This window comes from Macrobrachium nipponense, chromosome 28 (genome assembly GCF_015104395.2).
Source record: "Macrobrachium nipponense isolate FS-2020 chromosome 28, ASM1510439v2, whole genome shotgun sequence".
In the NCBI taxonomy this organism is placed as follows: Eukaryota; Metazoa; Arthropoda; class Malacostraca; order Decapoda; family Palaemonidae; genus Macrobrachium; species Macrobrachium nipponense.
This window is the reverse complement of record NC_087217.1, coordinates 1187979-1215965: the sequence shown is the minus strand read 5'-3', so window position 1 is coordinate 1215965 and position 27987 is coordinate 1187979. Positions and strand designations below refer to the sequence as shown.

Below are 27987 nucleotides of genomic sequence, written 5' to 3'. Positions count from 1 at the left end.
CATGGCTAGAAAAATAAAGAAAACAAAATACCTAAAACAACTTCACATCAGAGACTAAGGTGCTCAAGCATACACTCTAAGAGAGAGGAGAGAGAGAGAGAGAAGAGAGAGAGAGAGAGAGAGAGAGAGAGAGAGAGAGAGAGAGAATTCAAAAAGGAAATAACTGCTAAATGGAATTACGAAAAACCTGAAAGTTTACCGTCAAATATTTTGCCATCTAGAATGCTAACTTTTATCTAGTGAAAAGAATGATACCCATATAAGAAAGGTTTATTAAATTGGTACTACAGGAATTACGACTGAATCCAATTTTTACTAGGAAAAAGAAGAGAAAGGGTGAGAAAAATCATATTAGCACAAGGAAGGTGCCAGAGGAACAAAAAGAGCAAAAATAAAAACAAAATCTGGCTGCATGAAACAGGAAAGACGTCAAAGTCGAAAATCTTACAGACACGCTCTTCTTATTATTACTAGATTTGCTAGGGGTTAGTTCATTCTCGTTTCATAATCTATGTCTAGAAATATTTTAACTTAAGACATTTTCGACCATGATGCATGTGCGTACTTTCACAGACACATACATACACAATATGAATATATATATATATATATATATATATCTTATATATATATTTTATACTATTATAATACACACACATATATATGCTAATAGCTATTCACAGTAGGGCGGTAGTTTGTTTGTTTGTTTGTATGGTGTTTTTACGTTGCATGGAACCCGTAGTTATTCAGCAACGGGACCAACGGCTTTACGTGACATTCAAACCACGTTGAGAGTGAACTTACATCACGAGAAATACACATCTCTGACCCCTCAATGGAATGCCCGAGAATCGAACTCGCGGTCACCGAGGTAAAAGGCATAGACCATACCAACCACGCCACTGAGGGGCTACTAAAAACAACCGGTTAAACTGGTGAGCGGTATACGCGAGTGATCTAAAGATTTAGTAGCAAACGTGAACCAAATGCTTCGCCAATCAGCCACATCTTACTGCACCTTCCAATGTAACTCTGATTATCTACTTACCCAACGTAAACCTATTTGGTTAAACTCTATGGTATCTTTCTATTGACCTAAACTGTGAAGTAAATATCATGTTATTACTCTAAAGGCAGTGAAGACGTAGGTCTAGCACTATACTCCTCAAATAGTTAATGACATCAGAAGCGGTTAGCTTTTACTCTATGTGTGTGTGTGTTTGTTTATATATATATATATATATCTATATATATATATATATATATATATATATATATATATATATATATATATATGTATATGAATCATGGTATTGAACATTGACGAAGAAAGTGTTGCTTAGACAAGGAATAGTGTGTGTGTGTGTGTGTGTGTGTGTGGTGTGTGTGTGTGTGTGCGGAAGCGCTTAAACAATATTATGAAATAGTTCTTTGAGAAGTTTATGTCTATGAAAAGAATAACTACTGATGCAGTGTTTAGGTTGCCATGAACCAGCAGGCAACTTATCGAGGGCGATTATGTACAAGTATCTATAAGGATAGCAAAGGTTATGTTCGTTTACGTACTATATACGAGGATGACTGGTTCGGTGTCTTCCCAGTCATTAATTACCCATCATTCATAAAACACGACTATTATCTTCTGCGGTAAGGATCAAACTTTCTCTTCATTTATCTAAGTTTTCGTTGGCACTGGGGTGGAAACGAAAACAAGGTTATTTAATTTTAATTGAAATACATCACATTATCTAAGGCAATTACTATCAGCCGCCTAAATATTTAAAAAAAAAATTGTGGACACGCACTAAACCAAGAGAGAAAAGACATAGTAATGTGGAAAATGTACTTGATCAAGACACGAAATTCTCAACACGATGGGGCGTTACTTCAAATGTAAAAGACAATCGTACTGAAAATGAAAGGGATCGAAATAGAAAGGAAGGAACAGGGAAAGAAACAATAGGTACAACCGATAACAATATTTGCTCGCCATACTAAAAGATGGACTTGTAAACGATGCATTAATTACCGATCAAAAGAGTTCTCCAATCATTGCTGACCATCCTGTTGATGGTTCCCTAATGACACTCAATCCCATTCAACTGAATTTTGGTCTTGACAAGTACCTCGTCCGGCAAACACTTTTCTGTGGGCAGTAATATTCACTCTGTCACACGTGTCCAAAAATCGCTGACATAGGCAAATTAAAAATACAAGAGGGCGGCAGCCATCTACGAGGAAAAGTAACCTGTGCATAAAAAGGAAGCCGACAGACCTAAAAGATGGACAAAACTCTCACTTCATTATTCTCAGTATTACTTTTTCAGACTTATTAAGCACATAATCATAATGGCATGATACGTCTATAAACAAGGTACGTCTAGAAACTAAATGCAAGTTAAAGAAGTCTCTAGCCGTTCTTACTCCATTCACTCTTACTTTTTGACAACATATCTAAACCTAAACCTAATGACTCTATCTATCTAATCTTAAAATATACACTTGGGAATTGGTTTCTTTTTGTCAGTCTCCTCTCCCGTAATACATTCTCACCCAAAATGTAACATTTCACATCAGACATTTCATCCACATATAAACATCATATTGTTTACCTCATTATCCTAATGATATACAACTGGAGCAGTCGTTACGTATTAGTTTAAGGACATTGAACAAATGCATAACAGATAAAATTTCACATCTACTATAAGATATAGCAAATGGAAATAAATTTAAAAAAATAACTAGACTTATACAATTTCGACAAAACCTGTTTTAAAACTAGTTTTTTGTAAAATTAAATTTTACAAGAACAAAACAAATTTTAAAACAAATCGTTTTACACAAACTATGCATAAAAAATTTATTGATATATATACATTAATATATAACCCATATATATATATATGTATATATATATATATTATATATATATATTCATATTTTATGACTTATTGACATATGCACCTGGCCACACACACTTCATATATATATATATATATATATATATATATATATATATATATATATATATATATATATATATACACACACACACAGTTACAGTTAATATGTATAATCAGTTAATATGTATATTCCCTGAAAAAAAAGTTAATACATATATGTATTACCCGTTTCACTCAGGGAATATACATAATACCTAAATATTTCAGTTATTATACATATTACCTGAAATTTGGAGGCTTTTTTATACTTATTCCCTAAACTGAAAATTGAGGGGGGTGAAGTGAAAATATATGACAATACAATATGAAAAATAAAATACGATACTAAAAGTGACATTTGTAAAATACGATAACTCTTGAGTGCTAATTACTAATTACTCTCTTTCCAATAGGCCTATTAACAATATGACTATTGACTACTGCCCTTTGTCACGTCTTCTTTGTTTATTTCCCTTTGTTTCAGTGTGACTTGTGACCTTGGTAGTGAAAACTTCTAAGTCTCTGAGTGTAAAATGGATTCTGAAGCCAGAAGGGAGCAACATTCTGTGGAAGAACTAAAAAAGTGGCATAGCAAAAACAAAAGAGTGCTAATTACAGGTGATGAATATTTTGAAATGATAAAAAATCTGTCACAAAAGTATGCAAACATCACATAAGAGTCCATTAATCTGTTCAAGGCTGGGTGCATTGAGTGTCAGAAGAAAAAGAGACGACCTACCACTAAAGGGACAGTTGTACGACCAATCCTGACCAAAGAATTCGGAACACGAGGCCAAGTTGATCTCATTGATATACAATCAATGAAGGGGCGATTTTCTTGGATTATGGTGTACCAAGACCATTTGACAAAATTCATTGTTCTTCGACCCCTTACATCAAAGCGTGCAGCAGAGGTAGCCTATCAACTTTTGGACATTTTTCTGTTGTTCGGGTGCTCCTCAAATTTTGCAAAGTGACAATGGGTCAGAATTTACTGCTCAAGTCATCGAAGAATTGAAAGTGATGTGGCCCTCACTTATTATGGTCCATGGAAAGCCCAGGCACCCTCAAAGCCAGGGGTCAGTAGAAAGAGCGAGTGCTGACATCAAGGACATGCTGACAGCCTAGCTTGCTGACAATGAAACCACTGACTGGACTGTTGGTTTGAAATTTGTCCAGTTTCATAAAAATTCAAGTTTCCACAGTGGGATTAAGAGAACGCCGTTTGCAGCATTATTTGGATCAGATGCCAAAATTATGAAATTATTTCTCGTCTTGAAAAGGAAGAAGATCTGAATTTATTTGAGGTAAATATGTAATAATTTCAAAAGTTTTAGATATAAATCAATAAATAAAATAAAATAAAATAAAATAATTTTAAAAAAATAAATAAAAATTCATTTGATTTGATTTCATTCATGTTTCAGGAGCAAGCGGTTATGGCGCCAGGTTTGGATACTTCCGGATCATCATTACTGATGCCTGTTGAAGTCCTTGCAAGCCCTGGTACACCAGCTGCTGAGTACACCAACCCTGTAGAAAACAGCAGCTTTGGATACTGCTACTTCTCTGCCGGTTTGGACCCAGAGGAGCAGACCTCTGTTGCTTGCCGTCCAGGATGAAACTTCCGGATCAGCATCACTGACGTCTGCTGAAGTCCCTGCAAGCCCTGATACACCAGCCATTTCTCCACTGTCACTGCGTCGTAATCAGGTCTTTAAAGAGAGAAAAAGAGCGCTGGATGCCCAGGAACTACAAGCCCAGAAAATGGTGAAAAGGAGTCGACGAGTCCTGACAGAAGCAAATGTTGATGACAATGTCACTGTTCCAATCAATAATGTTGATCGAGGAAGAAGTGATTCTAAAAATTTTATTGGAGTCATTGTTGAAAGAGATTCACAAGAGCTGTACAAAATTGCAACCAAAAGTGGTGTGCTAGACGGAAAATTTAGTAAAAATCAATTTGACATTTGCGGGTACGCTCTGTACTCCACTGAAGATATGCATATGCAAACGACACTCCCAGTGAGAAAAGCAGTCCAGGAAGTTTCTACTTGCGGAGGTCAAGGTTTTGTGAGATGTAATTGTAACGGAACTTCCAAGAAGATGTCAGACAAAAAGATGCAAATGCTTTAAATCTCAGCTGAAATGTAACTCAAGATGTCATTCTAAACTGCCATGTAACAACAAAGCGTAACAAATGTCACTTTTAGTATTGTCTTGGATTTTTACATATCATGTTTTACGGATAAAGATGTGTTGGAAATAAATGAATATCAAAAGTTATCGTATTTTATTTTCCATATTGCATTGGCATATTTTCACTTCAATTTTCAGTTTAGGGAATAAGTATAAAAAAAGCCTCCAAATTTCAGGTAATATGTATAATAACTGAAATTTTTAGGTATTATGTATAATAACTGAAATTGTTAGGTATTATGTATATTCCCTAAGTGAAACAGGTAATATATGTATTCACTGTTTTTTTCAGGGAATATACATACTAACTGCTTATACATATTAACTGCAACATATATATAATACATATAACTTAAACGCACCTGACCATACATGCTTTTTAAACGGAGTGTTTCAAATGACTACCTTAGGAATGAAGTTGGGAAAAATTTTCAAATTCCAACAGCACTGAAAATAATGCAGTGGTGGATTCCACGGATGCCTGGATTAAAGATGAATGACTTCAACAAATCGTTGGCACATGAGAGAGAGAGAGAGAGAGAGAGGAGAGAGAGAGAGAGAGAGAGAGAGAGAGAGAGAGAATTTATTTCTCGTAACGAATACAGATCTAGTAAATAATGTATTGACAAATACATTCAGTTATGAGTGGAAAAAAATCTTATAGACTGGAATCATTGTCAAGACACAACGAGAAAACACTTTGAACTGAAGTTGTTAAATGTGAAAACCCTGTAAGTAGTGATGCAAATAGAAGGATCAATATTCCAACCGCAACTACAATAGCCAATGTCACTGTGGCTTGATTAAATGAATCCTCACCTAACAAGCGGCAGCAATAACACCCGGGAAAGGCAAAGCGGGGCTTGTTAACGTACACCTTCCTTACAGTAGCGAATATATCGCAACAACAAATTACCTAGACGAAAACAAGGTAGGATTAAACTGGAAGGATGAATTTACCTGAGCTCAATAACAAAGGGTGGACTTACTGACGTAACACATCCTGGTAGACTGAACTAAGACATTTTGAGCCGTTTCCACGATCAATAAAAAGGTGTTTTTTTCAAAAATTCAATTAATTTTATATTTAATTTTATATTTCATATTTAATTAAATCTATATACAACGGCGATTATGTAGCTTGATCTTGCAAAATTGTCAATCTACTGAATGAGAATAAAATCGTTAAGAGGGATAACACTTCTGAAGAAATAGTTTATATCGTGGAATCGAGAGATCGTAGATCACTTACGATTATTCTCATCGAATTTTCCCAATAATTTCTCCTACACTTTACGTACCGTTATTTTTATGTGGACGTCAATATTCCATGAAAACGGTGAGTTCTCAAATTAGAAAAGCAGAAATGAAATTGCACACGTCTAACTTTCCTTCAGACAAAAGCGAACATTTCCGAAAGGTCACAGCAAAAGAGAGAAGTATCAGGCCTTCAAAATAATTAAAGAGCAGTGCTCAGTGTAGCGCTGTCGACTAGAAAGAAAATAACAAACTTTAAAAATTGAGTCCGATGATAGGGATGAAACCTCGGACGCCATCAAACACCAAAATAGCAAAATATCTATAAAACTTTATTACAAGGAACACACGACTTCATCCCCATAACCTACACCATAGAAAGTAAGTTAGGAAATATTTTTAAAAAAAGAATAAAAAATTATGCGAAATTTCTTCAGCGCAACAGTTTTCTGTACACCGTATAATGCTGGATGAAATTATCGATATGCTGCAGTATAAAACTCTCAGCCACGACTGGGCAGCGCTCAGTTGCTCTCCATATGCGGTCAAGTGAAGGTTCGTTGCCGACTGGCCTACCTTGACCTTAGATAAAGTAAAAAATTACCGAGACAGAAGACTGCAATTTGGTATGGTTGATGATTGAAGGGTGAATGATCAACATAACAATTGGCAGCCCTCTAGCTTCTGTAGTTTTTAAGATTTGGGGGCGGACGGACAGACAAAAGACCATCTCAACAATTTGCTTTTATAGAAAACTAAAAAGGAAACCGAGTTTGATATCTTTGACATCTATCACATAATCATGGCTGCCACCCTCATTTTTCAACCTCTTTGTCTTCAGAACCTGAATATCTGGAAAGTTCCAGGGCCTGGCCACTGGCCAGGCACTTGTGGATATAAAGGTGGAGAAAAATAATTGACGGCAATTAAAGTAACAAAGCCTTCGGCTATAGATTCAGCAACGAGGCAACAGAGGAAGAATAGAAAGGTACCGTCAGCAAAAAGACATTCATTTAAATGCAGATCTACCATCTTTCTTCCAGCTCCCCGAGATGAGCCACGCCACAGTAGACTTTCTGTTCCCTCCTTTCTGGCTTTTAAATTAAAAAAATATAACTCAGAAAACCTAGATAACTTTCCCTAACATAAATAAAACACAAACCTCGGGCTTTTCCCTTTGTCAACTAATACATCGATGTTCCATCTGATGCAGATTCTCTAAAAAATATACAACTGCAAGAATCAATTTATAAGCTTTTATTGATATACTTATATTACTCTATATATAATAAATTATTTGTGAATTTAAATTTACCCATAAATAAACTGCTGCACTGGAAAGAGAGGGAAGCACTTTCCCTTCTTCTACATCCCTTCGCACAGTATGACTAGAATTAATCAAACATGAATGTAGCTCCAACATTCCACTGTACTACCCCTGACGTCAAATTTTCCACCTATTTCAATGAAATGTAATCAAACTCTCTCTTCAGATTATGAGCTCTAGCCATTAATTATTCGCAATTCAATTTAATGTTTTCCCCCTTTTCAGCATAAAAGCAACGAAAAAACAAGTATCAATTTCGCTCAAAACGCAATTTTATTATTACAACGGTTTTGAAAAAGTAAGGTTTGAGATTCAGCGTCCACAGGATGAGAACTTTATTTGTAACTGGAAATGAAATGTTCACATTATCAAATAAAAAAAAAAAATACGGAGGTATGTCACAAATGTTTGTCCACACATAAAACACAAGGTACAGTAGATATTTCCCAAATAACGGCACGTGGGTGAATATATGCTACATTCCTACAAATAATCTTTATATAGGGCGCCGCATTCCATTAGATTAGCATTCGTGCACAACATGCCAGCATCACTGCTACAGCGTAAACAAGATTTGGGTCCGAGATATCAACTTTAGCACGGCCGGGGGATAACGCACAAACTCTCTAAGCTCAATAACAGGGCCTCCATCGGAAATAATCCTATGTAAAATGTATATGACGCATTTCCAAAATCTCCCGAGAGATATCTCCCGTTCGAACGTCATGTGTGTCTGTTTACTATCCAAAGGCCAGCATGCCTTCTCTGTAACATGTACCCCCCCCCCCCCCCCCCCCCCCCCCCCCCACCCCCGCCCCCCCCCACCCCCGACATTTTTATTTTCTTTTTTGGTTCCCAAACAATGCCATTTAGCACTGCGGTCTCGCCCCGACAGGATTGTTTTAAACTAGCAGACCTTTCATCTGGGACTTTGACATTCTATTCTAATCGGATTCACGGCAAATTTGTCTGGTTACGCCGGACAAACAATAATCAAAGCGAATTACACTTTGGCCACGAATCTTTCACCCCATGACATTTAGTAATCTTCCATTAAAACAGCATGGGAGTTGTGAAATTGCAACGAATTAAAAATTATCTATCAGACCAACTGTGATCCCATTAAATGATATTCCTGTTCGGGCGAATGCATTCCCGTCAATTGGCTAAATCCAATTACCTGTGTTCATAAATATTTAACATAATATATTTAGCATTGAGTTCTAGGAGGCTAGGTAGTCACGAATGTATATTATATATTGTATATTATATATATAATATATATATATATATATATATATACACACACACACATATATAGGCTATATATATATATATATATTTATATATATATTATATATATATATATATATATATAATATATATGTGTGTGTGTGTGTGTGTGTGTGTGTGTGTGTGTGTGTGTGTGTTGTGTGTGAAAAATTGTTCAGTAAATTCAAATACTATAAACGTTAATCACCAAGAAATTATTGTCCACGAATGTATTAGAGACTATGGCAAACTGCTCTCCTTCTCAGTGACGAATCGCTAGAATCGTTTTTGAAGGGTCGGTGGTTCGATCCAAGTCTACCACCCTCGAAATAATCAAACTTTGAATGAGTACCAGCGTCAGAGACCTCGTTCCTGGAGGTTTCCACGAACCGGATGCCTCTACCCTTTAGATGCCATGCCCCTCTAAAAAAGATAAAGGTAACATACCTACATACATACATATATGCTTACATACTAAATTATTGTGAGGAAGTTTGTACAATCCACAAAACCAACAACAGAAACAATCCAATCTACGAAAATAACAACAAAAATGAGAAACCCCGGAATATTGTATGACCAAAACAAAATTCAATAGTAACCACCACCCAAATGCCTCTGACAATCTCCTTATACTGAAATTGATTAAAATGACGCCCCTCCCGACCAAAACAACAATAACAAAAACAATGGCAACAAATAATCCAGTAAAAAAGAATGGGAAACGAGGGGAGCAGAGGTGGAAAACAAGGGAAACAAATGACGCAATAAGTGAAATAAAAAGTCCCAAAATAAGGGGAAGCAAAGCTACAATGAAGCAAATGTAAGATGAGAAGGAGAAAACAAAGCCCGGATTATGAGCACCGAAAGAAAGGAGTACAAATTATCATACTGCCTTCACCTTCTAGACTCCTCTAAATCCCGGAAAAATGTTTAACTACCTTACTTAGTTAATGCAGCTGTTTAGCCTTTCAACTTATTTGTCTGTGTAAGAACAAACACACACACACACTTCTAAATATGTGAGAGAGGAAATGCTAAATATGTGAGAAAGAAAATGCTATAAGACCCAGAGTCAAGAAAATTTTCTAATACATAAGAAGGCCAGGTCCCGTAATAGCATCGCACACCAATGATAACTTTGTTCTCCGGTAATGGGTGAGACGTGCTGGAAAGGAAGGAGCAGTAGACAGACTTCCTGGACGAGAGGGAATTCCTTAAATACTTGTGACAGGCGAGAGAGAGAGTGGGCAAAAATAGTTTAAAATAAAAGACAAAAAAAAACGTTATACGTACATTAGCTAATCTGGTTTACGAAAATCTAGCAAAATCAAACAGTGAAGATGGACTAGACAGTAGAGAGTAAGAGATGAGAGAGAGAGGAGAGAGCGAGAGAGAGAGAGAGAGGAGAGAGAGAGGACAACGAAAGCAATTTCTTGGAGGCAAAAGTTGGGCAATAACCAAAGTCATAACCACCCAGCAGCAACAGAAGAAATATACTTCGACAATTATGTCACTCGAATGTATTTACCCGAAGATCATTACAGCTTTAGTTCCAGAGCTTCTATTGTTAACATCAAAGTTCACGAGAATTTCCGACATTCACTACCAAAACTACCTCCGTTTTCCAACTCCATCTGTTAAATAGATTCATTTTCCAATATTGTATTTCGTATCCAGTTTACTAAGAAATTCAACAGTATTCTCTCTCTCTCTCTCTCTCTCTCCTCTCCTCTCTCTCTCTCTCTCTCTCTCTTAAAATTCAAGTGGGCCTCTGTTGACCTACGCAGTTAAATATGCACTTCTTTGTTAGTTGATTAGTGTTTATCACAGCTAGGAGAGAGAGAGAGAGAGAGAGAGAGAGAGAGAGAGAGAGAGAGAGAGAGAGAAATATATATATTATATATATATATATATATATCTATATATATATATATGTGTGTGTGGTGTGTGTGTGTGTGTGTGTGTGTGTGTTTCTCCTCTCTCTCTCTCTCTCTCTCTCTCTCTCTCTCTCTCTCTCTATATATATATATATATATATATATATATATATATATATATATATATATATATATATATATATATATATATATATATGTCTATAGTATATATATATATATATGATATATATATACATACTATATATATATTAAAAACGTCAACTCCTGTACGGGATAGGCCAACCACCACCGGAAGGCAGTTCATTAAATTCTCTCTCACTCTCTCTCTCTCTCTCTCTCTCTCTCTCTCTCTCTCTCTCTCTCTCTCTCTCTCCAGCCAGCGCTTTCTTAAGGAATACCAGCAATTCAGACTAAGACATCTAAATTCTGAGGCGGGAAAAGCATGCGAGTTCTTTCCTCAACTGCAAAGTATAAAGTTGCCGCGAGCACCACTCATAGCAAGAGCAACTGAAATAGCAAATGAAAGCAGACTGTCGAGAATGTGAAATAAAAAAAAAAATCGACACCAGAGAAGAGTTTTAAAAAACATGCATCGTAGGGCATGAACAGGAAGTTCAAAGAGATCAAAATCCCGGGCAAAAAACGAGAAACACCAAAGGGTGAAAATTGGGATTAAAAAACAAATAATAAAACAAGTAAGGAAAAGTGTGCGTAACTTACTTCATGCTTACAAAAGAGCGAACATGCAGTCATATCAAATAAAAAAATCTATATAACGACAATTGCAATACGGTTCATCCTTACTTTGTACTGAAAGGATGAACATCACGAGGGTAAAAAATTGTTTGAAAACGTCACCAAACTCAATCAACCAATTTCAGAGTAAATGGCGAAAAAGGAATTAAATATAACACGCTGAAAATCACTGACCGATAAAATTTTCGTGTTCTGAAATTCCTCGTGTTAAATAAAAAGAAAGAGCTCAAAACGGAATGAAAAATACGAGGCGGAAAGCAGTTAGTATGCCATACGTATATTCAGCTGGATTTACTTAATTTTGCTTCTAAAACGATAACTTCTGTTTCGATGCCATGTTCTCTTCACCATGGTTGCTGACGACTGAGATGGACTCAATCCTCTACGTTAAGAGTATTGCACTCATCACTGGCATGCAGTCTGCTTCTTCGACAGGGCTGAAACACAAGCAACCTGTTGTTATCAGTCATAACCGCACTTATCTTCCTTTCCGTAAAGATCTCTCTCTCTCTCTCTCTCTCTCTCTCTCTCTCTCTCTCTCTCTCTCTCTCTATATATATATATATATATATATATATATATATATATATATATAATATTATATATATATATATATATATATACACACACACACACATATATATATATATGTATTATATGTATATATGTGTGTGTATATATGTATATACACACACAATTACTGATATATACAAACACACACACATATATACTCTTTCTGTCACTGTACTCTTGAGCCCCAGGAAACACTTACACCTACTAGGCGATCTTGAAACGACCGTCAAGCCACCTATTCACAGATTTACTACGGAAACAGGTAATTTCCAATAGCACAGTTCAGGGACTTTTTCTTACCTTTATTTGGCAAGGTCAGGAATTTTTAATTCCAGCTTTACTCCCAAGACTCTTCAGACCTTTGCATCGCTGCCCTTTCACGATTTCCTAAGGGACAAGCTATAAAAGGTCAATTGTTGGCCCATCCCACTCTTTTTTTATATCGAATGCAGTTGTTTTATATATATATATATATATATATATATATATATATATATATATATATATATATATAAATAACTCAAAGTTGTGGATCTGTATTGGTTAGTAATGCTTAGGTGCATCGTTACGGTTGTACAGCATTCATGTGTACATACACATAACCTGTTGAAAATATGATATATATATATATATATATATATATATATATATATATTATATATATATATATATATATGTATGTATGTATGTATGTATATTATATATATCATATTCAAACAGGTTATGTGGATGTACACATGAATGCTGTATAACCGTAACGCCGCACCTAAGCATTACTAACCCGATACAGATCCACAACTTTGAGTTTATATTCCCCTAACAGAGATGCTTTTAGCTTTACAATTCAAACTAAAACTGCTGCACTGCTGATTTCTTTGATAGTCCTATTCAATGACACCACACTATATATATGTAACATATATATATATATACAGTAGACCCCCCGTATTCGCGTTCTCCGGATTCGCGGACTCACACATTCGCGGATTTCTCTCGGGAACGTTTCCCTGCATTATTCACGGAAAATTCGCGCATTCGCGATATTTTTCTATGAGAAATATCCACAAATTCCTCTGGTTTTTGTTATCAATTTCCTTATAAAATGCACTTTTTTTTTTGTGATAAAACTATTAAAAAAACCAAGTATGAACAATTTTAGTGGTTTTTCTTAAGTTTTAACTAACAAAATAGGCTGTTTTTAGCGTTTTTATAGGGCTGGTTCCAAACAGTCGCGGATTCTTAACTATTCACGGGGGGGGTCCTGGTAGCATCCTGGCGAATACAGGGGACCACAGTAAAATATATTATATCTACTATATATATATATATATATATAGTATATATATATATATATATATATATTATATATATATATACTATAATAATTATATATATATATATATTATATTTTATCCTTATTATTATATATATTATAACTACCCTTCGAACCTAGCAGCCCGCTCTCTTTCCGTATTTTTTTCACGTCACTCGTTTTGATCCTTATCATAACCCTCCTCTTATATATATCTATATTATTTACTTATGTATGTAAATATATACGTGCTATATATATGTGTGTGTATATATATTATGTACGTATTAAGTAATATATGTAAGAATAGTAACGCTCCCACAGCAATATCAAAAAGAAATACACTATGACCATAGGTGTAAAAAATACATAGGTGGACCTCATTCGTCGAAACTAATACGAAAATCTCTCTCTCTCTCTCTCTCTCTCTCTCTCCTCTCTCTCTCTCTCTCTCCTCTCTCTACTCTCTCTCTCCTCTCCTCTCTTCTCTTCTCCTCTCTTCATTTTATAACTAAACGACTTTAGTGTAAGGTGAGTCAAAATAGAATTATATATGTTAATATATATTTCTTAAATAGAAATAAAAGCTAAAGACAGGACAGTAGATACGTACACGATTTTAAGATAAATTTACATGGATCAAAACCAAGATCTCTTCAAGCTTACAGCTTCATTTTAGAATTTAATGAACACTTAGAATTTAATGAACACTTTCTTTAGCCACAACTAATAGAAACAAACATGCCTTCCTGTTATCTAAGTCGATGAAAATATAAGAAAATAGTAAAAAAGCTAAAACCATAAAAAACTCACGATGAAAGTCAATATCGTGAAGTAAAGAAACGGAGTCACAAGCCTTTACGCAACGTCTAGAATCCCAATCACCAGCGCCGGGGAATATCTCCAGCATTAAACACAACGGATCCAATCAGGGTCTACGAACGCTCGAGATTAATCCTAACAATAAATACGAAGTCTCTGACTCGCCTTCGTTTACACAACAGCAAAGATACTTCGAGGCAGGGAAAGAGAAAGTGCGGAGGTATGAGTTCATTTTCACATCAAGACCATAAGCTTTAAGCAAGAAAACCCCGCCACTCTCATATGAGATAGAAAGGTCTCGGGCACAAAGGCAGTGACGGGAGGGAGGATGGATTGAAAAGCTGTGAGAGTAAGGGGTGGGGGGGAGGGGGGCTGGGGGGGGTTACCAGAAAGAAGGAATGTGTTGGTCAAAGCAGGGCGGGAGCAACACCATACAAAAGGGTGAGAGGAGGGCATCGATTTTTGTTGAGTTAATGTAGTACGAGGGGTCCAGGTGGTGGAGTCAATTATTGGAAAAATAAATTCCAAAAGAGACAGGAACGCGTTGGCGGAGGAGAGAATAAATTTTTGGAAGGTTGCGTAGGATAAAGGTCGTGCATGAGAAAAAATTGAAGCTTAAGTATAAGTGTAGTCTACAACTGAGGCATTGCGGGTTGGAATGGAACGTCTGCTTTAAATGGAAAATTTCAAAATGAAATAAAGGATTTGTCTTACAAGGGGCATTACAAGCTGTAGTGTGTTTCGAACTGAAAGAGAAGCGAGATTCAAAGGAGTTATTTATTTAAATAAAAGAATGAAATGGAAACAAATAAGAACAATTTCATAGGGTGCAATGTTAATAGTTGTGTAAAATAAAGGCGCCAATAAATAATGGAGGTGTAAGACTTCATAAATCTTACGACGTAAAAGAGAGTGATTAACCAACGTTCAATCTCGACAATGATTAATACACAAAAATACAGAGAATCTAAATTACGTCCACAGTTGATTTTACAAATCAATCCTTCCAAGTTTGTACGACTATGATAAAGTAAAGACCAATACACGACGGATGCAACGCTGTGACTTTCTATATGAATCCAAGAATATAATCTTTTAAGCGAATGAACAAACATTTTTTTGCAGGGACGTTCTCGAGTCTATAAAGTTATAATTACCTAAAGTATATGGAGGGCTCTTGCAATATAAATATTGTCAAAAATGAGAGGCCAAGCTATATTTCACATCAGTCAGAGTGATCTCCATTATTCAGGTTCGGTTAAGCTCCAATTTGAACATCTCTGGCTGGTGGGATGTTAGAATGTTGAAATAAAATACCAGGCAAAAAACGACTCATAGATGAACATCTCTGGTAGGATGTTAAATAAGTTTAAATAAAAAAACAGACAAAAAAAGCCTCATAGAAAAGCATCTCTGACAGGATGTAAAAATTTGTAAATAAAATACCAAGACTCTTATCTCTGGTAAGACGTTAAATATGCCTAAATAGAATACCAAGCTTCACCACCCCCCCCCACCCCCCCCCCCGCCCCCCAAAAAAACAAAAAAAGGGGTCACAGCTGAACATCTCTAGTAGGATGTTAAAAATGTTTATATAAAATAGCAGGTAAAAAATCGTATCTGAAAATCTCTGGCAGGATGTTGAATATGTTTGAATAAAATACCAGACGACAAACTCATATGAACAGCACTGGCAGGGCCTTAAAAATGTTTAAATAAAATACCAGGCCAAAAACGAAAATCACGAGAACAATACAGCTAGCGCAATATTTCGTGTACGTGAAAAAAAAATTCTTTGATTTCTTATAACTCTGAAATTTAACTGAAGAAACTCTCACTAATATTCATAAGGTGTTCCAGTCTCTTGATTTTGAAGAATGGCCAACGAGTAGTTCCCCTCTTGATGGCGAACCTATCAAGAAGCCAGACGCGAACATACACAACGAAGATGGATATGAAAATCAAAATGCCAATACCGATAAGGGTCGCGATGGGAAAACCTTGCAATAAGAGAGAAGCAGCAGTCCATATTTTCTACAAGATATTAGAGAGGGAGATGGATGAAAATACAAGCACTACTTCGAAATCTTAACTTTGGCACTTCTTGGAATCGCAATTCCTTTTGTCCTCAGTGCGTGTATTTGCACATCAATTGCTACGAGACTTGCTTCTCATAAGGAAATCACACCAAAACAAACTGAAGACATAAAAAACTGAAGGAAACGGCCTTAAGTATGAGAAAGTGAATATTTATTTTCTTAGGAAATTGGCTGATCTCTTGACATTACTTTCTCTACAAGATAGGTAAACGTTTAATACAATTTTAAATATAGTATACAGCCATTTAGCTGTGCATTACACACATTATTTAACACTCGCTACCAAACTCCCTTTACAGTGAAAGAAAAAACGAAAAAAAGAAACTACCAAAAAGGTACAGCAACAATAGCTATAGAGTCCCTAAAGTAATGCTGATAGCTCCGTTCCCATACCACTGTAATCTTTCGAATTTCCCTGAGAGAGCAAGGGAAACAGGGAGCAACTTGATGAGGAAAGTTATCAGAGTTTCTAAACCTACTCTAGAAGAAGAAGAAAAAGAAGAAGAAGAAGAAGAAGAAATCCTTTAGCCAGCATCTACCAGATATATTGCCAAAATGTGAAAAAGCGGTCTACTCAGAAGTTTCTTGCCTTTAGTTGGGAGGGGGGAGGAGGGGAAAGAAAAGAGAAACACTGCTCCAGTGACATAGGTAGTTTTAAAATTCTCGTTCCCTCATTATTTTTTACATTTGCGCACCGTATTCTCCAATATATTCGGTACCATCTGATACATTTATGGTCAATTTCCATTGATGGATAAAGAACAAATAAGGCTATTAAGAAAATAGATAAATTACTTTAAAAGACGGTACAGTAGTGTAAACATTACATCGTAAAACTGAACTGGGCAGTAAACTGTGCTTACTTGAGCCTTCTACTGCTTTGCAGTGTAGTGAACACAATCATATCAGCAAAAATTAACCGCTTTAGCCAGACATGATTATTTCATAGTGCTAGCATATTAAAATTTTCTGTCATTGAAACCGAATCATAATAAAGTTAAAAGTCCTAAAACTTAACACTATACGAGCAAATTCTCTCAGTGTTTGAATAATTTAGTCAGCAGTACAGTAATCATGTGGCAAAAATAAAGTCCTGCTTTGCTCCCTTTCGGTAGTATCAACAGGACTTCATCTTCTAGCATACATTCATAAGAGATTAAAAGACTTGACTGTCTCCAGTTACACCCTACGCTTAGTCTCTCCTTCAGCTCCTAATTCAAAAATACAAAATGACGAACACTATTCTTTCCAAAGAAAAAGAACGCAATCTTGATCTAAACACTTCAATAGCGAAATAATACAAAATTTCCTTGGTAAAAGAAAAAAGGCAAGTAAGGTACAACTGTTGACGAGAGTTTAAGCATCCCATTGCCTCCTCTTAAACTTTCAGGCTATAAAGTGGTTCATAAGACTTACCAGATGCCCGAAGAGGGTCATGTTATGGCACAACTTGAGAAACACTGAACAAGTAATGGCCAAATCTAATCCGGGTCATTTCTGCCCCACGCCTCACTTCATACGGGCACACAGAGACTACCCATATCTATTAGGTCCCATCTGCGACCCTCACCTCAAGGGGCCCGCGTAATGGAAGTTTGTGAGGAAAGTCTCTTAAGCTCTCCTGACGTTAAATGAATTAATGTTGAAGTCACTTAGTTTCACGATAAGACTGGTCGTTAGGTCCCCAAAGGACGACATCACATAACAGCTAATAAGTTCTGTCTGGTGTAACTATTTGCATTCTATTACATGTTATTAAAGTCGGAGGTTGACATAATGCGGTTTATTACACATCTCTTTAAAGAATGGTTACGTTTTGCGGAATTCGTATACTATTAAGCATCTTCTTTTTCGGTATTCTCGGATCGTTTCGTAAAATCATTCCAGCCTAGCAAAATAGCCAATTAAGGATAATCGCTTTTGTGTGAAATGATTTTAAACCTTGCACAAAACCATTAAAGAAACGATTATATCTTCATAACAGGTTTCGTATATTATCCCCTTGATAAAAAGAAAGGCAAAAGGGTAGACTAAAGAAAACTTTTTAGAATGTTTCAAATACAATAAGTTCGCAGTGAGAAATGTAAAGTGCTCTCAATCGGATTGTAACTAGAAGAACTCTTTATAATGTGGATATATTAGTAGTTATTGAATTTCATTCGTTTTGATTACAGCCTGAACACTGCCTTTCATCAAGGTGTCTCCGCTTCCGCTTTCAAATTACTTCGATTAATTTGTTTATTCTTTTATTCTTATATTAAATTATTGTTAATGACAAATCAATTCAGTGTTTGATTTAGTTTAAAAAATTACTTATATTATACTTCCTTAGGTTATTATACTCGTCTACGATTTAAAATGAATGGCCGCATGGCACTTCCGTCAAACTGCACAAACCAGAGCCAAAATACCAGTTAGTACCATTATCTCAAATCATGGAAATAACAAATGGCTTTGAAAGTCGGTGTATATATGAAATTATAATTACAAATACGAAAATTTTCAAAGGCAAACCCCCCTGCACCCGAAAAAATGGGCAAAATAAAGTTATGTTAATCACATTTATTATAAATTTTAACAGATTTTTCCTTTTCATTATCCTTCTAAGGAATGAAACAATACCGGTCAAAAATAAAACCCCTACGGCAACTAGAATAAAGTTTTTTTTAATATTCTTTTCAAGGGGAAAAGGACCCTTTCTTAATTATCCATTTCTCCTCGTAATGTTTCTCAACAGAAAAAAAAAATGTAGAGGAATCTTAACTTAGCAAAAGCTACTAGATCGAACGTTTCACCTACAGGCACTACCTACATTGAGACTGACGCATGCCTGGGCGAGGAAGCATGCCAAAATTAAATGACTTCGTCCATGTACGAGTATGTACAAATTTACTTTATCGGCTAGCTACTCAGGTAAATTCACTTGTTGCGAATAAACGCAATTTACATACATAGAAATACAACTATATATATATATATATATATATATATATATATATATATAATATATATATATAATATATATATATATATATATATATATATATCACATGTATATATATATATATATATATATATATATATATATATATATCTATATATATATATATATATATATGTATATGCATATGAACACTGACCAAACAAACAGCTACGTAATATTGTTCGATGCTATTATAATAATTTATGCAATAAGATGCAGATTGAAATTTTGCACCCACCCCACCCTTTCATAGTTGAACATTGCTCCTCAATTCCCGTCTCTACTAATATTTGTATAATTTTTTATCTACTGTGTGTGCACAAAGTGACTTTAACCTCATTCGTTTCACTTACTAAAAATTTCTCCGCAAATGGTACTTGTATTTGGATAAAAAAAAAAGTTTAGTTTCAGCTATTGACAAGAATTACTTGGAACAATACTTTTTCTCAGATCCCTGTAAATAAATAACTATTCCACAATCATTGGATTTTCATAGTGGATGTCTTATGGGAGCCTTGAATACACACATAATTCCTATGAGATTACGTGAAGCCATTCTTAAAAAGTAACTCCAACGATAAATCGGGGTTGCAGGCAAAAGGGACGGAGTAAAAATGCTGGTAACGAGAAGCACAACTAATTTACAGCCACATCCTAATTACTTGAGGTGGAAAGAAGCAGTTCGTGACCCTGAGTGAGTGGACAGGCTGAGGTGAGAGACACCGTAACACATCATCGCCCCTCTCCCCGCCTCCCCCTCCCCCCGACCCCTCCACGGAGAATAAAGTTAAGCAAGACCCTCCAGCTATACCTTATTAGGACCACTTAGGAATCTAAGGAAGGGAACACTTCCCATTAGTAAAGAGAGAGAGAGAGAGAATTTTTAGTCAATCCTGAGGAGGATACGAAGAGTGGCTCACAACGAAAACGGACAGACTTCAGAGAAAAATTAAGAGTACGGCAGGTGAGGTAAAACTTACATAAAAATATTCATCGTCCAAAACCATTTAATTCTATTATACCTAAGATTTAAATCACCGTTATTCTACATATAATCATAACACAGGCTTCATTCAATCTCTCTCTCTCTCTCTCTCTCTCTCTCTCTCTCTCTCTCGCTCTCTCTCCTCTCTCAAAAGTATATCTTAGTTTTACCTAGCAACGGGACCTACAACTTGTTGTGGGATCCGAACCACACTATATCGAGAAATGAATTTCTATCACCAGAAATAAATTCCTCTAATTCCGCGTTGACCGAGCTGGGAATCGAACTTCGGACCACCGAATTGGCAGTCGAGCGCGAAAACCAATCGTCCAGCGAAGAACTTCTCTCTCAAAAATCAATTAGCAAATAAAAATAAAGATTTCCATACATTTTCACGCTAACCGAAAAAGAAAGAACAGACACAAAGACACAAAAGCAATGCAAAACCACAAGAATTATACAAACAAAAGTTCCTGGAAAAAAGCCTGCGTATAACCACGATACGAAAGCCTAATTAGAGCTTAAGACACCATTACATTTGCTGTTAGCAGAGCTACTCCCATCAGTGGAGTTCGTGCAAATGGCTGCGTCTTCAACATAGTTGCGCATGAAATTACTTTCTTTTTTTTTCCACGTTCCAACAAAAATTATTTTTCTGCCTTTTTGCTCTTCCTGCAACTTTTTTTTTCTTTTCGAATTTCAGTTTTCGTGTCATCGCACGAGTACCTCAAAACCTCTTCGCTCCCATAAGTACCACAAAAACTCGAAAAAACGAAAATAAAAATGTTGAACGTTTTCTCTTGCAGATCCGGTTGATATGCAAGGAAGCTTTGTTGCCACAGAGGACCCAAGGCGTCGTATCACCAGGAATTCTTAGCGACCACTCGAATTGATCACACTCAAACAAACACAGATAACTCACCACATCAATCAGCTGCGAGAGTTTCAATCCCAGGTTGACCGTGAGCTTCTGGGAGTTGTTCAGAACAGGCCGAATGAGCCGATTGTAATTGCTCAGTAGATCATCGTACAGCCGTTTCGCATCCGGATTGGCCATACAACCTGGAAAGAGAGAGAAAAAAGAAAATATATGAACTGCGAGAAATGGCAATAATGTTCCGCGTTCCGAGATACGGAGATACACGGAGAAAACCCAGTACATAGCAAATACTTTTTCTCCTTTATATTATATATGTGTGTGTTGTGTGTGTGTGCGTGAGTAATTGAGTATATATATATATATATATATATATATATATATATATATATTATATATTATATTATAATATATATATATAATACATATATAATAATATAATAATAATTAATAATAATAATAATAATTATATATATATATATAATATAATATATATATAATAATAATATATATATATAATATATATATATATATATAATATATATATAATATTATATAATATATATAAATATATATAATATGAATATATAATAATATATATATATATAATATGTATATGTATGTATATATATATATATATATATATATATATAGATATTAAATATATATATATATATATATAATTAAATACATGTAGATTTAGTGTGGGGTTTCAATTGTATTCCACATAAAAAAATGAAAAGAGGTTTTCTTAGAAAATGCCCAACAGTTTCTTCCTCCAATAGACCTCTTCTTGGAGCGTTTATTAAGGAAAGAGCTTAATAAACGCTTCAAGAAGAGGTCCATTGGAGGACGAAACTTTGGGCATTTTCTAAGAAAAACTCTTTTCATTTTCCTATGTGGAATACAATTGAATTAACATATCTTCGTGCTAAGAAGATTACCAGTACTATAGTGTGGGGTGAGTATAGCTGCTTGCATGCGTGAGCGATGGCCTAATTGCATTTAAATTTTCACTCTAGCAAAACCGAGAGCAAAATATTCCTTTCTAAAGTTATCTTCCACAAAACTCAAGTATACGGCAAACAACTGTAAAATTTACGAGTAAATACAAAACAGCAGTCTATGAGTTTTCACTTTATTCCGCAGAGTTATTGGTTCTCACCCTCTGCTTTAAGCCTGTATCTTATCCCAGCAACTTTAAAAAAAAAATTGATTAAAAAAAATAAACAAATAAACCAATAAGCATCACAAGAGAACTGCGTATTCATTACGACCTTCCTGGCCTTAATTAGAAAGATGCTGTACATCATTTCACATCATAACAGGGACCCATCAAATGGATATCCAACGCTAACAAAAACAACACAGCAAACATTCTATTTCGAAAACGTAAACAAAAATTTTTTCCACCTCAAAGTGTTATTTCCTAGGACAAAAATAAATTAAACCATCTGGATTTCCACCAAAAACAACTGCTGAATTCGAACACATGTACGTAACATCGTCTTTATTATTGCCAACAACGGTCATTAGCTTCACTGCAAAAATAACCAATGACATTAATAAAATTCATCCTAATAATGAAGTAAAAGCAGCTATTATTAAATGCAGGGGCACACTTTGTACTTCTGACACTGATAAAATAAGTGTCCTCGTCGCTGATATCAACGATTAAAATACGTTCGACAAAACGTATCACGACCTTCATCGTCACAAATACGCCAAACTGCCTACACCACAAACCTTTTCTACTTTCATCTTTCGATCTCGAAGTGTTCCCCTTATACTTAAAGAAACTTGAACTTTCTCATGTTTATATATGCTACTTACGAAAGATATTGTTTCCTTCTTCATTAGTTGAAGACGAAAAGGTTAATAAAGTTTCTCTCTCTCTCTCTCTCTCTCTGTGAGAAGGGTAAAAACCCATCATATAACTACAACATTTGGTAAATTTTACTTGCTTACGATCACTTGAACGCTGATTTATTGTTCATTCCATAATCAGATAACAAACACAAGGGATCGCTTGAAAGACCTGATACTGAAAATATCTAACGTGATTTTTATTTGTTCATATATTAAAGTGATTCTAAAATTATTACAAATTCAATGTGTTACTTCATCGCTGGGAAAAAAACTAAAACTGCCACTTAAACTCCCTGTTTGACAATCTCTATAGTAGTGGATTTCACCTCTTAAAACGGTAGTATTCAGGGCAACTACACTTAAAAGACAATATCTAGGAAGGTCACCTTCAAAGGGTAAAACAGCAACTTCAAGAATCTTCTTCAATTCAATGTGCTACACTGTAGGAAACAGCTACTTAAGTTTCATTACAGCAAAATTCAAAGTACTCCAGATCTTTGGAGTGATAACTCTCACCCCAGCATTAAGAATTCCAGTTGTATACAACTTCAAGTAATGTAGAAGAACCTGCAATTTTCTAATACATTCAACTATTCATTTTTGGTCAATTCTATCTGGCCGTGTGATGGCAATGCTAAGGCTGCCACATTCAACACGCTGCAAGTCATGAATGTAGAGTCTGTCGACAAGATTAAATTTTCAACCTTTACAGAAAAAAGTCAACAAGTATTCAGAGTTGGTAGATCCGAAAAACAACCACATAACACCTAAAACAAAGTCTGGTATTTAATTATTCAAGAAAAAAAAAGCACACAACCAAATCAATCTGTACAAGTCAAGCAAATTAAAACGTACACGTGGACATGTAAATTGTAATGGAGATGAAGTTACTAAATCTGTGATCCAATCAAAACTGCACAGGTACGATTTCGCTATTCAATGTCACATTTCAAATTTCACATCCTCTACAAAATATGGATTTAGCACGGATAAACCAAACTGAAGTAAGGCCCAATGGACAGGTTCCATCCAGTATAACATGGCTTTCGCTATTTTCTAATAACTGTGACAAAAATTAACAAGGCAGTTAAATCCGTCCAAACACTCTCCCAATACATATTCAAGAGAGATATTGAAGAGTAGTTTATTATTTTTATTTGTAAGGCGTTTGATGAGTTGCTTTGTAATTTATTTGGAGTTAGATAGATTGGAAGGGTGCAAATGTAGAGCTAATGCAGTGGTCGAGAAATTTTCATTTTAAAAAGGTGGATCAGAGTGTGGCGGTCTAGTCATAAACAGAATGACAGATTGATGAAGCGAGTACAGTTTATGCAAAACTGCGCAATGACGGAATTATCATAATATTGGAGAAACATATGACTACATACAAGATCAGAGGTGAGTGGGGGGGTAATGGCTGTAGGGAAGAGCCTTCTCTTTTGTATCAGACACAACTGTTATAGAAGATTTCTGAACAAGAGCTTCAGCCATAATTTAACGGCTGAAGGATCAATTTACCGGAGCCACTTATTATTCTTGTTTTCATAAAGCCTAGTTATGTTTGGTATATATAAATGTACCTCGAAAATGTGCTGGAACAAACACGAAAGCGCTTGATACTACTACTACTTTTGCTGTGTCCTTCGCTGAATATATATATATATATATATATATATATATATATATATATATATATATATATATATATATATCTATATATATATATATATAATATATATATATATATATTATATATATATATATATATATATATAGTTGGTAGTGACCTCGTTGTGTTTAGGGTATCGCGGGTTTCATTTCCTCGTTACCATGGACTTCATTGGTTTCTTTTCCTTGTTCCTTTGAAGTTGGATTCTCGGAGGCTTTGTAGTGGCAAGCCTTATATATAATAGTATATTAATATATATATATATATTAATATATATATTATATTATTATTTGTAATATATATATAATATATTATATATAGATAAGCAAAGAATTTGAAAAGTTAAGAGGGATTGTGGATATTATTACAGCACACATATATATATATATATAAATATATATATAAATTATAGGTATTATGGATATAATATATATATATATATATATATATATATATAGAGATAGATTTGAAAAGTTAAGAGGGCAATTATGGATATTATATATATTACATATATATATATATATATAAACAGACAAAGATAAATAAGACATATATATATTATATATATATATATATATATATATATATATATATATATATGTATATATAGCATACAGGCAGAACAGCTGATCAGTCAGATGTATGAAGATAAGAGGCAGTCAAACAGACTGGAACATAAAAACATCATTGTTTGTGTCGACGTATTAAAACATGTCTTATTTTTCGAGGCTGTAATAGAAGAATAAATATTGTTGATTATAAATACAAATAAATCATACAATAATCTCTTTAAAATCAAATGTAAATAATGATAGATTAGCCATTGCTGGAGGTACCAACCTATATAGAAGGGAGAAGGAGGGCAACTGGAATGAGGGCAGGTAGAGAGAGGGGTGGAGGAGTTTTGGGCATTCAACAATGGTACTGTCTCCTTTCTATGTAGGTTGGTATCTCCAGCAATGAATAATCTATCATTAGACTATTTACATTTGGTTTTAAAGATATTATCGCATAATTTATTTGTATTTATAATCAACAATATTTATTCTTTTATTACAACCTTTAAAATAAGCCATGTTGTCTTGAAACGTCGGCACAATTAAAGATGTTTTTATGTACCAGTCTGTTTCCACTGCCCTCTGATCTTCATATATATATATAAATTAACGTCGGGATCCAACCCAGGTCTTCAATTGCCAGGCAAGGCCGCTACCAATTGAACCACACAAGTCATAAAAGAAATTGGAACCTAAGTACCACTGAACCTTAGGCTTTCATCGGGCAGACATACTGCGTAGCATACTAGCAAGTATAATCTAACTTTCCGACTCGCAGTTACCAAACCGATAGCATTTCATTCGAATTATCTCTTCTGTTCCACACGTAATTGTGGGTTGATTACATCGCTCTTTCTCTCTCTCTCTCTCTCCTCTCTCTCTCTCGATCTCTCTCTCTATCTCTCTCTCGTCTCTTCTCTCTCTCTCTCTATATATATATTATATATATATATATATATATATATATATATATAATATATATATATATATATATAATATATATATATATATTATACATATATATATATAATACATTATATATAATATAACATATAATAATATATTAATATTATTAATATTTATATATACATATATACATATATATATAACATTATAATTACAGATATATATACATATATACATATATTATACACACACACACACACACATATATATATATATATAAATACAATTATACTCATTCTCTGTACCAATAGCCATTCGATCTGCGAAATTAAGCAACACTCGTCACTACTTTCATGAACGTCTACCAATATCTGGAATATCTTTTGGACAGAGTGGGTCTGGCAACCTCATCCCTTAAATATTTACTGGAAACTAGATGGAGGAAAGCTTCTAGTGTCATCCCTTCTAAAGAGATGAGATGTATGGAGAAATCAAAATGATAAAAACCATCTGACTTCGGCATCTCCGTAGCCAAGATGTTTCGAAATACCACTAGACCGTGTGGCTAGGACTGACAGGAAAATTTAATAGTTACCCGTTTGTGTGAAAAGATGATAACTTTATTTCAAATGTTATTACAAAAGATAGGCTTCAAATACTTAACGCTACTTTAAGTTAGGTTTCGATAAAACTGACATTAGATACTCTTGGATTCATTATAAATTGTGACAAATTGAAGAACAATTGACTTTCCGCTCACTACATCAATTACTGGGGCCCCGAGTCCAAAAAGAGGTAACCCTATATACTAAAATAATTTCCTTAATTATTCATACTTAGTTTCTGTGGTAGAAAGACCAAATATTTATTTCGTAGTCTTCACAAATCGGCATTTTTTTTATTCGAGATCAATCCAATGCATCACCGTAAAATGAAAAAAAACCTCACGTTAATGTTGACTTCCAAGTTAAGTGGAAAATACAGGTGAAATGCATTAACGAAATGAGAAAAAATAGAGCAGGTATTTCTCTCTTCTCTCTCTCTCTCTCTCTCTCTCTCTCTCTCTCTCTGTCAGGATCATAATCTCATTATTAACCTCTCATTACGGCAGCTCCTGTCGATAATTAATACAGCATCATGGCCGTTATTCTGTGAAAGCATAATACAAAGGTTTAGAACGAAATACTCTCTTAAACCATTTTTTTTTTATTTCATTCAACTAATGTAAACTCATCATCACCTACCATTTCCATGTAAAAATGTCACAAATAAAGTGACTATGTACATACATACAACATGCAAACATACATCCATACATGTATATAGTATATATATATATATATATATATATATATATATATATATATATATTTATACATACATACATACATATATATATATATATATATATATATATATATATATCCTATATATATATCTATATATACATATATATACCTATATATATATATTATATATATATATATATATATATTATATATATATATATAAATGAAGATAGAGAGAGAGAGAGAGAGAGAGAGAGAGGAGAGAGAGAGAGAGTAATTACAAAGAAACAAATCATAAGTACTGGATTTTAAGCATTCTTGCCGAATAAAGGAACAAGCTATTACAAAACTTGATGATGAAAATGGGCAATTTTGTCTCGCTGCTACAA

The 27987-nt window shown here is 34.5% G+C and overlaps 1 protein-coding gene across 7 annotated transcripts in view; it reads right to left on the bottom strand.

Annotated features, from left to right (window-relative positions):
* Positions 1 to 27987, bottom strand: part of LOC135201370 (acetylcholine receptor subunit beta-like 2) — a 658252-nt gene that overhangs the window by 445360 nt on the left and 184905 nt on the right. For all 7 annotated transcript variants that reach the window (XR_010311516.1, XR_010311517.1, XR_010311518.1 and 4 more), the window contains exon 2: positions 21354 to 21493. Coding sequence is in view for 4 of the 7 variants with exons in the window: in XM_064230214.1 (XP_064086284.1) it covers positions 21354 to 21493 (140 nt within the window). In the remaining 3 variants the exon portion in view is untranslated. The remainder of the gene's footprint in view (positions 1 to 21353; positions 21494 to 27987) is intronic.